We start from the raw sequence: 18479 nt of genomic DNA, 5'->3' as shown, positions 1-18479 counted from the left end.
GTTGATGTCTAATCCATCCTCGCCTACAAAAAGATACAGTAAACACTATGTTACTCTATAGGACGTGATTATGTAATGGTTTCACACTTGTAAGCTAAATGCTGGGTCAGTATTTCATTTCTTGTGCAACAGCGCCATCCTTTGGTTGCTAACAGATATGTCTTCTTTTGCATGTTATGATGAGGCACAGCACAAGGGGTTAGATTAGCCTTTTTTTTTTTTTTACAATCTAGACTACATTTCAGTTTCATATGGTATTTACTTTGGTATTGACAAAAAACAAACAAACGAAAAACAAAACAATATAGGCTATATTGTTATTGTTGTTGTTTTTTTTGTTGATACCAAAGACCAAAGTAAATCCCGTATGAAACTGATATATATATATATATATATATATATATATATATATATATATATATATATATATATATATATATATATATATATATATATATATATATAATTATTGTTATTATTATTTATTATAATAAATATATAATTCGGGGTCAGGTATAAATTTTAAATAGTCCTGAAAAAATAGTCACACTTGCATTGCATCTATTAGAATGCACCCAAACAGCCTTACTAAAAGCTATTAAAAAAAAAACATTTAAGAAATAGAATTGGATTATATAATAAAAAAATGGAAAATATTTTATTTAAAAATTGAAAATGGTATTTTGTGCATTTTTCATAACATTAAATGACAAATTTATTACTTTTTTCAAGTTCACTTTTTTACAGTCTATGGTTTCAAGGCACTTCAGTGGGCCTTTGTGTCAAGTAGGCTAGTATCATAGACATATGGGCTAGTATGACCAACTGTGGTTAGTCAAGGAGAATCAGTGTTTTTAGTATAAAATAAGACCAATCTAAATTTTTATTTAGCTGACTTAAAACAGTTAACAGTCTTTAAGAAAACAATTATGACTAACGACTAGTCTTAGCAATAAAAAGGAGGCAATAAATGACATAATGGACCTGATGGTTGAGAATCTACAAGTCACAGCAAGCAAAAGGAAAAGCACATACTTTATAACTACAAAAAGCGCACAAGTTTAGTTAAATCAATTAAAACATAAACGTTTTATACTATATGCCAGAAAGTATTATAACACGCACGAAACTCTCTCTCAGATATATTATATATATATATATATATATATATATATATATATATATATATATATATACATAAACATTATTATTTACACTCCAGTCCAGTTGATGGCGATAATGCACCGAAACCAGTTTACCAACCGTCATTAATGCGCAAAGATGACGTAGAAGACTACATTTCCCAAAGTGCTTGTAGATAACAGGAAGTACTTTTTATGTCGCTGATATGTTCACAATAGGAATAAGCATAACTCAGCCGATTCAACGTTTTGACGTGTGAACAGATTGTGTGTGTCTCCGGTGTTTCGTAGGAGTGTCCGTCTCTCATCTGCGCGGCAAAAGCACGGGGCAAAACAAAAGCATGTGGATGTAATTTCAACAAAGGTATGTCGTGAGAATGAAGCCAAGCGACGCTTTATTGTTTCGAAAGAAAGCAGAGACCAATCTGTTCACTGTAAAACGCTATTTAAGCTGGAAAACACTGATCTTATAGAATAAGCTAGCTAGCTGAAGCATCATGACGCAGATGTCGCCCAGACTCACATGTGTTACAGTTGGGTTGTTTTCATTGCTCAAATTTCAAGCACTGGCTGCTTTTTTAATTATGTCTGGGTTATCGTTATAGTATAGTATAAAGTATGACATCTGGGTTAAATTTCTCCCTTCAGTATTTATTACACTCTTAACTAATCATTAGGTATTCAACCTAATTATGATTAGTTAAATGTCATGTTCAGCCAGCCTAAAAGCTTTATTTTGGATTTAAACGTTTACTTGTAATATTTAACGTTACATTTTAAGATGTGGTCTCTGGGACCACATGTCTCCGGGAATTCCCCTAGCCTAGATGTTCTTGGCCTCTTTTCAACCAAAAAGTATCATAGTTTGGATATTTATATCATATTTATTGGACATATATTCTGGAGTACCATGTCAAAAATAAATAAATGATAATTATACAGTACCATGGTATGCATTAATGTACTTTAGTAGAATAGAACTGAAACTATACAATGGAAATGCCAAATAATTATTAACTAATAAGCAAAGAATAGCCTAAACTTCTGCCCCCGCTGTTAGACAAGACATAAAACACATTGTTTGTGTGTATGTTTTATATATTATTTCTTTATTCTTTAAGATTACATCAGACTGGGATTGAACTCAACCACTAGCCATGGGGATTCGGTCAGCTCAGAAGAAGCATTTCCCTCTCCGGGGCATCGATGGAGTGGTGCAGCTTTTCGAGTCCGAGCTTAACAACCCAGAACCAGACCTGGCCCTGCTATCCCTAGTGCTGGGTTTCGTAGAGCACTTCCTGGCTGTCAACAGAGTTGTTCCCGTCAACGTCCCGGGCGTTCGCTTTGAACCTCTTAAACCTGACAGTCCCAACTCTTGCTTCCCCACAGTCGAACTGAATCTCGTATCTGCCCTTTATGAACGCTTCCTGGCCCAGATTCGTGGTGCCGTGGACATGTCCCAGTTCCGCAAACCGACTGGCGGCTCCAGCCGAGAGCTTGTGAAAAAGGTCTCAGATGTGATCTGGAACAGTCTTAGTCGGTCATATTTCAAGGACAGGGCACATATTCAGTCCCTCTTCAGTCTCATCACAGGTAGACTTTCACACATTGAATGTTTAATGACATTAAACAAATCTGACATTGTATTGTATATTAATTCTGCATCTGTGTCTCTCTTTCTGTAAGGCACAAAGCTGGACAGCTCTGGAGTAGCTTTTGCAGTCGTAGCTGCATGTCAGGTACTGGGCCTGAAGGATGTTCATCTCGCTCTCTCGGAAGATCACGCCTGGGTCATCTTTGGCAAGGGTGGGGAAGAGACTGCAGAGGTCACATGGCATGGGAAGGGCAACGAAGACAGAAGAGGTCAGACTGTCAGCGCTGGAGTCAATGAAAGGGTATGTTATTATTCATGATAATTAGGGGTGTAACAATATATCGTGCCACAATATATCGCAATACACAAATGCAACAATGCGTAGCGTGGATAGTGACAATATGTCTCGTGGATAGTTCCCCCAAAATAGAAATTACTGTGTGAGAAAAAAAATTCAAGTTTTCAGAGTTTTAGTGTCATTAATACATTAAACTACTATATATAACTTTGAATATAATGTATAATAATGCAATGGGGGAATATTTGTGCAATGGGTCCTGATAATGCCAAATATCTTATGTTACCTGTAAAAAGTGGCCAGCATTATTTTAAATATATCTAGTCAGTGACAGATTTTTAGCTTCAGAATCATGAATATTGTTATTCTGGTGTCACCATTGTCCTTGTCCAAAACCTATTCATTAAAACCCACATTGTAATATCAAATTTAGTATTTTAATCAACAGTAAATTTTTTTGTTAACCTTGGAGTATCGCAATAATATCGTATCGTGATATGTATCGAATCGTGACATGAGGGTATCGTTACACCCCTAATGATAATAAATGTTATTTGTGCACCAAATCAGCATATTCCAATGATTTCTGAAGGATCATGTGACTGAAGACTGAATGAGTGATGATGCTGAAAATTCAGCTTTGCCATCACAGCAATAATTTTACATATTTAAATTGTAGTAATAGGCTATTTGGCAGTATCACTTTTTTTTAGCATAATTTTTTATCAAATAGAAGCTTTGCTAAGCATTTACGACTCCAAACTTTTAGAACGGTTGTGTAAATGTGAGACGATGTTTTCATGTTGTAAATCTTTGCTTCATTTATTTTATTCTCTTTCTCCTTAGAGCTGGTTATATCTCAAAGGCTCCTACATGAAGTGCAACAGGAATATGGAAGTAGCGTTCATGGTTTGCGCCATCAATCCTTCTCTAGATCTGCACACAGACAGCACAGAGTTACTCCAGCTCCAGCAAGTATGTCGTTTTATTTGTTTTAAACTTTCATTACTACGTTTCATCTACGTTTCCTGCATTATATTGGCTGCTCTATCTATTAAGGGTGTCACGATTTCTATTTTAAGACATCCCAAGTCTCTCGCATATTGATATCGGCTCCCTGATCCACGCAAATCAGTTAAAGGGTTAGTTCACCCAAAAATGAAAATTCTGTCAGTATTTACTCACCCTCATGTTGTTCCAACCCCGTAAGACCTTCGTTCATCTTCGGAACACAAATTAAGATATTTAAGATATTAAGATCACTCCTGCATACAGTCCATAGGCTTCTTGAGGGACTGGCTCTTGCTGTCCTCGAAAAGTCATTAAAGACATCGTTAAAATAGTCCAAGTGACTACAGGGGCTCAATCTTAAGTTTATCAAACGACGAGAACACTTTTGTGCGCAAAAAAACAACAAAAATAACGACTTTATTTCAACTATTCGTTTATTTCTCCCTCTGCGCGAGTCAGGTTACTAGTTTAATAGCGTAAGCTTCTGTTATTGTACGTCACGCATCACACACACATGACCAGCGTCGGCCAATAGTGAGCCTACGTGTGACGTAGCTCTACGCAATCACACTACATTAACTGACTTACAGGCTCATGGAGAAGGAAGTGAATAGTTGAAATAAAGTCGTTATTTTTGTTGTTTTTTTGCGCACAAAAGTGTTCTCGTCGTTTGATAAACTTAAGATTGAGCCCCTGTAGTCACTTGGACTATTTTAACGATGTCTTTAATGACTTTTCGGGGACAGCAAGAGCCAGTCCCTCAAGAAGCCTATGGACTGTATGCAGGAGCGATCTTAATATCTTAAATATCTTAATTTGTGTTCCGAAGATAAACGAAGGTCTTACGGGGTTGAAACAACATAAGGGTGAGTAAATACTGACAGAATTTTCATTTTTGGGTGAACTAACCCTTTAAAATCTCCCGGAATCTAGAGTGAGCGAGCAAGAGCGAGCGTGCATACAGAGACACAGCATGTAAGACGCATGTAAGACAGAGAGCATCCTGATTGGCCGATTGATAAATATCAAGAATCGAATCGAACCGTGACCTTAGAATCGAAAATTTATTTGAATTGAGGATTTGGAGAATCGTGACACCCCTACTATCTATAAATGTCTATTATGTACTGTTCACTGTGTCTATGTTTGTACATATGCATATTTATGTATCTATTTTTTTCTTTCTATCTTCAGAGGCTATTGTGGCTGCTGTATGATCGAGGTGATTTGGAAAGGTATGACTCGTATCTTATAAATCAGAGCACTCATTTGCTCTTATTATTGTATATAACTCTTTCTGAATGTGTGTTGAAGGTATCCCATGGCAATGGGCACTTTGGCTGACCTTGAAGATCAGGAACCCATGACTGGCAAGGAAAGCCCTCTCTCTATTCACCTTAAGGTATATATGATTACAGTTGTATAAATATATATCACAGATATTTACAAGGTTGTCATTTATTAAAATTGCACTATTCTGTTTCGTTTTCCCTTAGGCTGTTGACTCGGCTAAAAAATATTACAACAACGAGCACATCTACCCTTTCATGTATATAGCTGGGTACTATTACAGGCACCGAAATGTCCAGGAGGCTTTGCGTTCCTGGGCAGAGGCTGCATCAGTAATGCAAGAGTAAGTCAAGCATTATAGAAATCTGACCATTAAATGATATTGATTTTTTTTTAAGTAATTCACTTTTGAAAATGCAACATATTCCTTATTTTTTAATTAGACTTTAACAGCAGAGGGCAGCGTTCATTTGTTACTGTTGGATGCATTTAATTAGGGCCCAAGCCCTGAAAGGGCGAAGGCCCTATTGTTTTCCTTGCGATTATTAGGGCCCAAGCCCTGAAAGGGCGAAGGCCCTATTGTTTTCCTTGCGATTATTTTTCTTCTCTATTATTATTATAATAATTATTATTTTACTACCTTTTGGGCACTTTTGGGGCCCTTAACGTGCTCGAAAACTCTTGAAACTTTGCACACGGGTCAGAACCCGCGGCCATCAGAGCCGGGCTGAAGCTGGTACCTGGGCGTGGCAGGGGGGCTCGTCAGCGCCCCCTGGAACGGGGTCCGAACACTCGGTCCATAACTCAAACACGCTTGCATGTAATAATATGAAACTCGGTACACATGTTGATCTCATCGTTTCATCTATACCTCGCGCTCTTACTTTTTACCCCAGCCCAACAGGAAGTCGGCTATTGAGGTTTGTTTGTAAAACGCTCGCAATGGTATTTGAAATACTCCTCCTAGAGCTTTGATCCACATTCGACGAAACTCGGTCAGCGTGAAGTCAAGACATTGAGGATGAAAGTTTGCGAGGGGATTTTTGATATCTCGAACGGTTTGTCCGTGGCGAGGAAACGAAATCATGGCGAGAAACGTGAAACAGGAAGTGTGTTATAACCTCAGCATACATTAACTGATCTTGATGAAACTTCAGCAGTCTGTTTGCTGTAAGAGGACGATCACATGGATTTGACTATTGTGAGTCAAAGTTATAGCGCCACCAACTGGCAGCAGGAAGTGTGTCACTTTCAAAATGCTTTGATATCACCCTTTTATTTTTACCCGATTTGCTTCAAACTTAATCTGTATAATGTAAATACATAGCAGATGAAGACCTGTGAATGGATTCTTGATATCTTTGATACTGTTGCCGTGGCAGAGCATTAAACTTTAAAATTCTTTTTTTTTGATGATTTTGAGACTCTTAGCGGCTTTTGGGGCCCTTAACGGGTTTGAAAACTCTTGAAACTTTGCACACAGGTCAGATTCCACAGCCGTCAGAGCCGGGCTGAAGATGGTACCTGGGTGTGGCAGGGGGGCTAGACAGCGCCCCCTGGAACGGGGTCCGAACACTTGGTCCATAACTCAAACACGCTTGCATGTAATAATATGAAACTCGGTACACATGTTGATCTCATCGTTCATATATACCTCAAACTATTACTTTTTACCCCAGCCCAACAGGAAGTTGGCTATTGAGGTTTGTTTGTAAAACGCTCGCAATGGAATGTGCAATACTCCTCCTAGAGAATTCAAACACACGGCACGAAACTCGGTCAGCATGAAGTCAAGGCATTGAGGATGAAAGTTTGCGAGGGGATTTTTGATATCTCGAACGGTTTGGCCGTGGCGAGGAAACGAAATTATGGCGAGAAACGTGAAACAGGAAGTGTGTTATAACTTCAGCATACATTAACTGATCTTTATGAAACTTCAGCAGTGTGTTCGCTGTAAGAGGACGATCACATGGATGTGACTATTGTGAGTCAAAGTTATAGCGCCACCAACTGGCAGCAGGAAGTGTGTCACTTTCAAAATGCTTTGAAATCACCCTTTTATTTTTACCCGATTTGCTTCAAACTTAATCCGTATAATGTAAATATACGACAGATGTAGACCTGTGAATGGATTCTTGATATCTTTTAAACTGTTGCCGTGGCAACGCATCAAACTTTACCATTCTTTTAGGATGCTTTTGAGACCCTTAGCATGCTTCAAATCGCATGAAACTCGACAGACACATCACATTTATTAGCCAGTAGACATGTGCAAAGTTTCAGAAACGGGCGTGGTGAGGGCTCAGTAGCACCACCTTTTGACAAAAGTGGGGTTGTTAGTTTTAACTAGAGTTACAAAAATCGGTATGTATATTGTACTCCTCGAGCCGGACAACTTTCTAATTGACACTCATTAGCTAGGACCCACAGAAAGTCAGATATCTTTGTTTGAATGTAGAGAAAATCTTAGAATTTTGCCAGTCTCTCAGTGTCTCTCTGTGTGAGTGAGAGGAGGGGCGCCTGTCAGGTTAATTTTAACCCTTTATTTGCTGTGTGCGACTTCTCTGGCATTTTCGGGGGCCTTAACATCCTCTAAAACTCTTGAAACTTTGCACACGGGTCAGAACCCATGGCCATCAGGGCCGGGCTGAAGCTGGTCATCGGGCGTGGCAGGGCGGCTCGACAGCGCCCCCTGGACTGGGATTCGAACATTTGTCCATAAATCAAACACACTTGCGTGAATTAATATGAAACTCGGTACAATTATAGATCACATCAGGCCAAACAACTTTCGTGCTCTAAGTTTTACGACAATTAAAATGGAAGTTGAGAATTATGGGTTGTTTGAATAGTTGTCCTAGGAGAAATACATCAAATTACAACGCATGTGTTTACCAATCACAACCAAACTCGGTGTGCAAGAAGTCAAGACATTGAGGATGAAAGTTTGTGAGGGGATTTTTGATATCTCAAACGGTTTGGCCGTGACGAGGAAACGAAATTATGGCGAGAAACGTGAAACAGGAAGTGTGTTATAACTTCAGCATACATTAACATATCTTGATGAAACTTCATCAGTGTGTTCGCTGTAAGAGGACGATCACATGGATGTGACTATTTCGAGTCAAAGTTATAGCGCCACCAACTGGCAGCAGGAAGTGTGTCACTTTCAAAATGCTTTGAAATCAACCTCTTATTTTTACCCGATTTGCTTCAAACTTCATCTGTATAATGTAAATACATGGCAGATGAAGACCTGTGAATGGATTCTTGATATCTTTGATACTGTTGCCGTGGCAACGCATCAAACTTTAAAATTCTTTTTTTTTTTGATGATTTTGAGACTCTTAATGGCTTTTGAGGCCCTTAACGGGTTTGAAAACTCTTGAAACTTTGCACACAGGTCATATCCCACAGCCATCAGGCCCGGGCTGAAGATGGTACCTAGGCGTGGCAGGGGGGCTAGACAGCGCCCCCTGGAACGGGGTCCGAAAACTTGGTCCATAAATCAAACACGCTTGCATGTAATAATATGAATGAAAAACTTCATCTGTATAATGTAAACAGATGAAAAACTTCATCTGTATAATGATGAAAAACAGATGAAAAACTTCATCTGTATAATGTAAACATACGGTAGATGTAGACCTGAGAATGGATTCTTGATATCTTTTAAACTGTTGCCGTGGCAAAGCTTCAAACTTTGAAATTATTTTAGGATGCTTTTGAGACTCTTAGCATGCTTGAAATTGCATGAAACTCAACAGACACATCACATTTATTAGCCAGTAGACATGTGCAAAGTTTCAGAAACGGGCATGGTGCAGGGACTAAATAGCGCCACCTTTTGACAAAAGTGGGGTTGTTATTTTTATCTACAGTTACAAAAATCGTTATATACATTGTACTCCTCAAGCCAGACAACTTTCTAATTCATAGTCATTAGCTCAGACCAAGAGGAAGTCAGATATTTTGGTTTGAATATGGTGAGACTCTCTCTGAGCCTACGTCCGTGTATGGCAAGCCCTTTTAACATTTAAAAGCTAAGTTTGCCTATCCGGAAATTAACATTGTAGATATCAACAATGTCTTTCTGTCTAGTCGTAATTACATTTTGGATAGTTTGTATTATCATTTAAGATATCTGTAACATAATTGTGACTAGTCAAAATGACAGACTATGGCAAGCCGTTTTAACATTTAATCATGAAAGGGCCAAAGCCTTCGGCACCGCCACCCCGGTGCCTTTAGGTAACTAAAGGAGCCAGGGGTTGCGGTGCCACTGGCTTGGGCCCGCCATCGCTGCTCGCAGCTATATTTTTTCTTTAGTATTATTATTATTTTACTACCTTTTGGGCACTTTTGGGGCCCTTAACGTGCTCGAAAACTCTTGAAACTTTGCACACGGGTCAGAACCCGCGGCCATCAGAGCCGGGCTGAAGATGGTACCCGGGCGTGGCAGGGCGGCTCGTCAGCGCCCCCTGGAACGGGGTCCGAACACTTGGTCCATAACTCAAACACGCTTGTATGTAATAATATGAAACTCGGTACACATGTTGATCTCATCGTTTCATCTATACCTCGCGCTTTTACTTTTTACCCCAGCCCAACAGGAAGTCGGCTATTGAGGTTTGTTTGTAAAACGCTCGCAATGGAATGTCAAATACTCCTCCTAGAGCTTTGATCCAATCGCGACAAAACTCGGTCAGCGTGAAGTCAAGACATTGAGGATGAAAGTTTGCGAGGGGATTTTTGATATCTCGAACGGTTTGGCCATGGCGAGGAAACGAAATTATGGCGAGAAACGTGAAACAGGAAGTGTGTTATAACTTCAGCATACATTAACTGATCTTGATGAAACTTCAGCAGTGTGTTCGCTGTAAGAGGACGATCACATGGATGTGACTATTGTGAGTCAAAGTTATAGCGCCACCAACTGGTAGCAGGAAGTGTGTCACTTTCAAAATGCTTTGAACTCACCCTTTTATTTTTACCCGATGTGCTTCAAACTTAATCTGTATAATGTAAATACATAGCAGATAAAGACCTGTGAATGGATTCTTGATATCTTTGATACTGTTGCCGTGGCAACGCATCAAACTTTAAAATTCTTTTTTTTTATGATTTTGAGACTCTTAGCGGCTTTTGGGGCCCTTAACGGGTTTGAAAACTCTTGAAACTTTGCACACAGGTCAGATCCCACAGCCATCAGAGCCGGGCTGAAGCTGGTACCTGGGTGTGGCAGGGGGGCTAAACAGCACCCCCTGGAACGGGGTCAGAACACTTGGTCCATAACTCAAACACGCTTGTATGTAATAATATGAAACTCGGTACACATGTTGATCTCATCGTTTCATCTGTACCTCACGCTCTTACTTTTTACCCCAGCCAAACAGGAAGTCGGCTATTGAGGTTTGTTTGTAAAACGCTCGCAATGGAATGTGCAATACTCCTCCTAGAGAATTCAAACACACGGCACGAAACTCGGTCAGCATGAAGTCAAGGCATTGAGGATGAAAGTTTGCGAGGGGATTTTTTATATCTCGAACGGTTTGGCCGTGGCGAGGAAACAAAATTATGGCGAGAAACGTGAAACAGGAAGTGTGTTATAACTTCAGCATACATTAACTGATCTTGATGAAACTTCAGCAGTGTGTTCACTGTAAGAGGCTGATTACATGGATGTGACTATTGTGAGTCAAAGTTATAGCGCCACCAACTGGCAGCAGGAAGTGTGTCACTTTCAAAATGCTTTGATATCACCCTTTTATTTTTAACCGATTTGCTTCAAACTTCATCTGTATAATGTAAAAATACAGCAGATGTAGACCTGTGAATGGATTCTTGATATCTTTGATACTGTTACTGTGGCAACAAATCAAACTTTAACATTCTTTTAGGATGCTTTTAGGATGCTTTTGAGACCCTTAGCATGCTTCAAAATGCATGAAACTCGACAGACACATCACATTTATTAGCCAGTAGACATGTGCAAAGTTTCAGAAACGGGCGTGGTGAGGGCTCAGTAGCGCCACCTTTTGACAAAAGTGGGGTTGTTAGTTTTAACTAGAGTTACAAAAATTGGTATGTATATTGTACTCCTCGAGCCGGACAACTTTCTAATTTACACTTATTAGCTAGGACCCACAGAAAGTCAGATATGTTTGTTTGAATGTGGTCTTGCTCAATCTGAGCCTACATCTCTGTCTTTGCCTGTCTGTGTGTGTGTGAGTGTGCAGGGGGAGGGGGCTTAACCATTTCACTGCTGTGTGTATGGCCTGCATAAAGAAAATACATTTCTCAAGCCTGGTATTTTTTAAATAAGTTTTTATTTTTATTTTTTATAAGTAAAGACATATAACTAGTTTAATTGTAGTGCATTGACAATAGTTTTATATAATTAGTTTATTAATCAGATTAACTTGGTCAATAAACTTGGTCTGAAAATTTGGTCCATAAATCAAACACACTTGCATGTAATAATATGAAACTTGGTACACATATAGATCTCATCGTTTCATATATAGCCTACTTCACACTCTTACTTTTTACCCCAGCCCAACAGGAAGTCGGCTATTTAGGGTTGTGTTTAAAACACATGCAATGGAATTTAAAGTAATGCTCCTAGAGCACTGAACCAAATTCGACAAAACTCGATCAGCGTGAAGTCAAGACATTAAGGATGAAAAGGTGCCAAGGGATTTTTGATATCTCGAACGGTTTGGCCGTGGCGAGGAAACGAAATTATGGCGAGAAACATGAAACAGGATGTGTGTTATAACTTCAGCATACATTAACTGATCTTGATGAAACTTCAGCAGTGTTTTCGCTGTAAGAGACCGATCACATGGATGTGACTATTGTGAGTCAAAATTATAGCGCCACCAACTGGCAGCAGGAAGTGTTTCACTTTCAAAATGCTTTGAAACCACTCTCTTATTTTTAACCGATTTGCTTCAAACTTCATCTGTATAATGTAAATACACGGCAGATGTAGACCTGTGAATGAATTTTTGATATCTTTGATACTGTTGCCGTGGCAACGAATCAAACTTTAACATTCTTTTTTGATGCTTTTGGGACTCTTAGCATGCTTGAAATTGCTTGAAACTCAACAGATACATCACATTTATTAGCCAGTAGACATGTGCAACTATGGCAAAAGATTAAAGTAATGTCTAAAAAGTAAACACTAAAAGCCTCATATCTTCTAAAAATGTAATTATACATCATTTGTTTCTAAATTAAATTATACAAATATTATAACTTCCCCAATTTTTCCTTTTTTTCATTTAAGAATTATGTTTACGTTCAAAAACAGCCAGAATTGTTGTAAAATTCATAAAAAAATAATAATCTGAGTCATACGTAGTGCTATACTGCCCTCTTGTGTTCAATATCAGGTAGCCCTATTGTGTATATTCCCACCGGTTAATCAACGTGTGACTCCGCTGGGACTTGGGAGCTTTTAAATCGCTTACTTAAAACCGAAAGTCGAAATACGGATGTCCGCACAAGACATTAATGGTGTGGAGTAGAGCGAGCATTTTAAATAAATTCCTATTAAGTAGGATTGAACTAAACAGAAAGAATGTTCACTCTGTTCTGCTGGTTCCTCGCTGGTGGATCATATGATTACTTTGTCATAATCTATGACAAAAATGCTATTATAAACCATATTAATAATAGATAATACACATTGCTCTTATTTTTGAAAAATACATTCATGAAAAACAAGATAACAAAAATCATAAAAAAATATAGCCATGGCTGCTATAAATGTTTGAAATGCATAGGACAGATGTTTAATGACGCAGCAACATATAATTGAAAGGCAATTAATAATCGGTCATTACGTCACTGCATTATGATATTACGGCTCCAATACGGTGCAGCACAAAGCACTTATGTGCATCCCGAGCGGAGAATGATGTGCTTGAAGCCACATGAAGTTACAGCGCAGTGAGTCCGTATTGAAAAGTTCAAAGCACAAAGGAAATACATATTTATGAACAGTGTATTATACATTATCTATCTATGCAATAGTTTATTGAGCCTTTTCTTTTAAAGGTTTTAAATTTCAGTTACTGTGTGCGTGAAGAACAATTATAGTGCTCTGACTCTAGTGTTGTGATCTAACCGACAGCGTCCGACACCCGGTAGAAAGTAACACGGTTAAGTTACAGCAATAAAGTCCAGCAAGAAAAAGTTTCTTCATTCGAAAATATAGACCTTTAGACCTTTATCTTAAAGACCCAGTATAATAGGATTAACATTGAATCATCTTGAAGATCGTTTCATCATTGACTGTAACCGAATGTGACGTGCTGTTTGAATGCTGAATGGAGAATGACTGACAGGCGCAGAGAGGGAAAAGTTTGTGTTCTTGAATTTAATGACTTAAATATTAATTTCTATATCACATAATAACTTCAGAACACTAATAATACAGTACACAAAAACTTTATGGTACTTTAGAAAGTTTTTGTGCCTTTGTGCCTAACATAGAATAGTATATATGCACAATATAGAATTTGAATCAGCCTCGTCAAAGATGGCAGTGTCAGAGCCGATACCGATCCTGAGTATCTAATCGGCGCACTTCTTTTCAACAGTCAAATTGAAATTGAAATTGAAATTGCTTGAAACTCAACAGATAGATCACATTTATTAGCCAGTAGACGTGCAAAGTTTCAGAAACGGGCATAGTGCAAGGACTAAATAGCGCCACCTTTTGACAAAAGTGGGGTTGTTAGTTTTATCTACAGTTACAAAAATCGCTATATACATTGTACTCCTCAAGCCGGACAACTTTCTAATACATAGTCATTAGCTCGGACCAAGAGGAAGTCAGATATTTTGGTTTGAATATGGTGAGCCTCTCTCTGAGCCTACGTCCCTGTATGGCAAGCCCTTTTTACATTTAAAAGCTAAGTTTGCCTGTCCGGAATTAACATTGTAGATATCAACAACGTCTTTCTGTCTATTCGTAATTACATTTTGGATAGTTTGTATTATCATTTAAGATATCTGTAACATAATTGTGACTAGTCGAAATGACAGAGTATGGCAAGCCGTTTTAACATTTAATCATAAAAGGGCCAAAGCCTTCGGCACCGCCACCCGGGTGCATTTAGGTAACTAAAGGAACCGGGGTTGCGGTGCCACCGGCTTGGGCCCGCCATCGCTGCTTGCAGCTATATTTGCTTATTAAATTCATTAAACGGATAGTTTACTTCAAAATGAAAATGCTGTCATCATTTACTCCCCCTCAAGTTGTTTCAAACCTGTATAAATTCCTTTCTTCTGTTGAACACAAAGGAAAATATGTTTAAGAATGTCGGTAACCAAACACTGGGTGCACCCCATTGACTTCCATAGTATTTTTTATTTCCTACTATGGAAGTCAATGGGGTCCATCATCTGTCTGGTTACCGACATTCTTAAACATATCTTCCTTTGTGTTCAGCAGAAGAAAGGAATTCAGACAGGTTTGAAACAACTTTAGGGCGAGTAAATGATGACGGCATTTTCATTTAATGCTTGTAATGCATTAAATGAAATTATTTTATTAATGCTCATTTAATTAATGCTTGTAATTCATTCCTAAGTAAAGAAAATGATGTATGTAAAAAGGCTTTATCAATCTCTAAACTAAAATGTGTCTTTTACTACTGCACAGTCATGATATGAAAACTCATCAAGCCTCGTAAATGTTCATGCCAAATGGAAAATGTGTTGTTCGCCAGCATTGTCTGTGTTGCCTCATGCTGTTTGTCCTTAGTCTTTAGAAAGCTCATTCCTGTCTTAGCCTTGGCATTGGGTCCCTGTCGACAGAGACAATCTGTACTTTCCTCCCTCTAAACACAGTACAGTGGACAGACAGAGTGCTAAAAATACTTGATTCTAAACTCCTAAAGGATGTCTGCACAAAGCACACCTAGAACTACTGCTCACTCCCATCCACTTCCTTTTCCTGCTCTTCCTGTTTCCTCTTCCTTCATGACAACATTAGCTATCTCCTACCCTCTGTCCCTCTGACGTATCTTCATTTTGTTCATGCCTATACACTGCCATTCAAAAGCGTTTTTTAAAAAGTCTCTTCTGGTCACCATGGCTGCATTTATTTGATCCAAAATATAGTAAAAACTGTAATATTATGAAATATTATTACAATTTAAATGAACCTTTTTTCTATTGTAATATATTTAAAAATGTAATTTATTGTTGTGATGGAAAGCTGAATTTTCAGCATCATTACTCTAGTCTTCAGTGTCACATGATCCTTCAGAAATCGCTAATTTGCTGAAAGAAACATTTATTCTTATTAATGATGTTGAAAACAATTTTTTTTCTTTTTTGATGAATAGAAATTTTAAAAGAACAGCATTAATCTAAAATTTAAATCTTTTGTAACATTATACATTCTCTTGTTACAATCTTTTGTAACATTATATATTCTCTTTTTATCAATTGAACGCACCCTTGCTGAATAAGTGTTAATTTCTGTATTATGTTACAAAAGCTTTTTATTTCAGATAAATGCTGTTTTTTTGTTTGTTTGTTTGTTTTACTTTTTATTCATCAAGGATTCCTGAAACAACATTTTTTCGACATTGATAATAATCATAATCAAATCAATTCTTGAGCAGCAAATTAGCATATTTTACATTTTAAAATATATTCAAATAGAAAAGTTATTTTAAATTGTAATTATATTTCACAATATTACCGTTTTTACTGTATTGAGACTTTTCAAAAACATTTAAAAAATCTTACCGATCCCAAACTTGCAGTGTATGTACACTGTATAAATAAATGTATAAATGTGCATGTGTATATATTAAATATTTATATTGTTAAGAACAAAAGATAATGTAATCCAATTTTTTTTTTTTTGGTCCACAGTTACAACTACTGCAGAGAGGATGAAGAGATCTATAAGGAGTTTTTTGACATTGCTAATGATGTCATTCCCACCCTTCTTAAAGAGACAACAACTGCTGCTGAAAGTGGGGGCGAAGGAGCTGATGAAATAGAAAAAGAGGTCTTGTTTAATTAATCATGATAGAAAACACTTTAAAAAAGAAATATATGTATATATTTAGAGCAAGGTTGTAAACCTTGAAAAGTCTTTCTCTTGTCCTCTATTTACCTCAAAGGACCAGCCCAGACAGGTTGCTGCATTGTCTGCCCTTCAGGACCCAGAGTGCTTTGCTCACTTACTCCGGTTCTATGATGGTATTTGTAAATGGGAAGAAGGAAGTCTCACGCCAGTGCTTCATGTCGGCTGGGCCACATACCTGGTTCAGTCCCTTAGTCGCTTTGACGCACAGGTAAAATGCCTTGATTTTCACAGGCCGTGATTAATGCGTTCCAACAGTAATTAATATCCTAAATCTAGTGAAGTATTCCATGTTTTAATAATAAAAAAAAGTAATATACATGTAATTTATGACGTTAAACTTTGTTTTATTACCTTGGCAGTAAATTACAAAAAAATGAATTAAAATCTAATACAACAGCTTCAAAGTGTTTTTTTTTTTTTTTTTTTTTTGTTGAAACGTCATCATGATTTTTTTCTTTGGCCATTAGAGCTGATTATGATTTTATAATATTATAAATTACATTTGCTGTCGTCTCCCTTTTACAACTAAATAATTTTACCTAATTATGATGACTTCCACTTCCAAAACCCTGGAAATATTAAAAAGTCTTATTAAAATGCCATTCATAATCTCACTTTTTCAGATTAGGCAAAAAGTGTCAATCATCACCAAAGATGCAGAACCTGTGGACGAGGATGATCAATCCAGCGAGGACCCGCGTGAGGGTCGTAGACGGGTCCCGAGGCGAGAATCCAAGTTAGATGAACAAGCAGGACCATCGTCTCCAAGTGTAGCATTGCCCGCTCAAAATCCAGTTCCCAAAAAGGTGGGCGGAGAAGGAGGACGGCGTCGCTCGTCTGCTGGCACTCGAGGTAAAGAGACCGAGGGCAAAAACGAGCCATCATCACCGAGTCCCACACCTTCACCTTCCCAGCTACCCATAGTGCAGGGAGGGCCGGTGGTGACTTTCCACAGTGAGAAGATGAAGGGTATGAAGGGACTGCTTTCTGCGGCCAAGATCAACTCTAGTGCCATTAAACTGCAGCTCACGGCTCAGTCTCAAGTGCAGATGAAGAGACAGAAACCCACACCTTCTGGAGATTACACCTTGTCCTTCATGAAACGCCCTCGCAAAACTCTTTAAAATGCCAATTTATAGCTATTTTATTCTTTTAACTTCTTCATTTTCACCTGGAGTGAAGTTCATTAGTTTGCCTTGAGAGGACAAATGTTCTTTACAAGTTCGTCACAAGTTGAAGTCAGAAAATGCACCAGTCTATCATGCACCAGCAGTTTTGGTTTATTATTTGAAAGTATAAAGTAATTTTATTAATTTGTCTTAAATCTCTATAATTACTTCAAGTTCTATTTGGAAAAAAAAGGTAGATTAAAACAAGCCAAAGTGATTATTTTGTGTTTATCAGGTTATTATAAAAAAAATGTTATTCTTTTATCTACAATAAAACTTTTGAAATTTCCGTGTTTCACAAGTCTAATGTATTTTACAAATTATTGGGATTTCCAGCCTACTTGAGTAGGTCTTGCACTTGTTTTGTTGTTCTCCATGTAACTGCTGGATTTCATAAGTGGTTTCAAGGATACAGTAGTGCCATAGCAAACTTTGCAAAAACAAATTGCAGTGACTGTGTAAAAATTATTTTCCCAACTTCAAAGTGTATTTTCCATTAAATAAACAACTTGAATAAATCTATTGAGTTTTAATGCCTTTTATTTACTGTGAAGCACGATGTGAGGGCTTATCTTTGCCCTTTGGTGCTTTGCACATGCGCAAACGCAGCGATGGGTGAAGCCCTGAAGCCCACTCTCAAGTGCACGAATCGGTTCTTTTGAATAGTTCATTATAAAAGCGATTATTTTCCGTAATTATGAGATCTCTGACTTGCTACCGTGATCAAAACGTTTTAAATAAAGTAGTACAGGCATGTAGCATATTTCTTTTTACCGCATCGTTTACTTTTCGTCAAAAATGTGTTTATTGTTAATCCCACAGTTCGGTTTGTTACTACTGCCATACA

The 18479-nt window shown here is 37.8% G+C and overlaps 1 protein-coding gene across 2 annotated transcripts; it reads left to right on the top strand.

The window, feature by feature from the left end:
- The first annotated feature begins 1352 nt into the window (after positions 1 to 1352).
- On the top strand, positions 1353 to 18154 carry men1 (multiple endocrine neoplasia I). 2 transcript variants are annotated; one of them, XM_039658733.2, is made up of 10 exons: positions 1353 to 1506; positions 2264 to 2735; positions 2829 to 3037; positions 3881 to 4009; positions 5240 to 5280; positions 5360 to 5447; positions 5542 to 5678; positions 16244 to 16382; positions 16498 to 16671; positions 17087 to 18154. In XM_039658733.2, exons 2-10 carry the CDS (start codon positions 2300 to 2302, stop codon positions 17585 to 17587), a joined length of 1854 nt encoding a protein of 617 aa, XP_039514667.2. In that variant the 5' UTR covers positions 1353 to 1506; positions 2264 to 2299; the 3' UTR covers positions 17588 to 18154. The 2 variants fall into 2 exon arrangements, with proteins under 2 accessions (XP_039514667.2, XP_088986299.1); XM_089130173.1 differs by lacking the exon at positions 1353 to 1506 and adding an exon at positions 1524 to 1675.
- Positions 18155 to 18479: the final 325 nt, after the last annotated feature.

The sequence above is a fragment of the Pimephales promelas genome, chromosome 1, assembly GCF_988280905.1.
Source record: "Pimephales promelas chromosome 1, fPimPro1.hap1.1, whole genome shotgun sequence".
Taxonomy (NCBI): domain Eukaryota; kingdom Metazoa; phylum Chordata; class Actinopteri; order Cypriniformes; family Leuciscidae; genus Pimephales; species Pimephales promelas.
The sequence above is the reverse complement of the archived record's forward strand: the minus strand, read 5'-3'. Positions and strand labels throughout refer to the sequence as shown.

Bases quoted from the DNA above. Each gene is read 5' to 3' on its own strand.
- men1 (XM_039658733.2), top strand. From the start codon at position 2,300: ATGGGGATTCGGTCAGCTCAGAAGAAGCATTTCCCTCTCCGGGGCATC. The intron at 3,038-3,880 runs GTATGTTATTAT...CTTTCTCCTTAG, and splicing joins GCGCTGGAGTCAATGAAAGG to AGCTGGTTATATCTCAAAGG. The intron at 16,383-16,497 runs GTCTTGTTTAAT...TTTACCTCAAAG, and splicing joins CTGATGAAATAGAAAAAGAG to GACCAGCCCAGACAGGTTGC.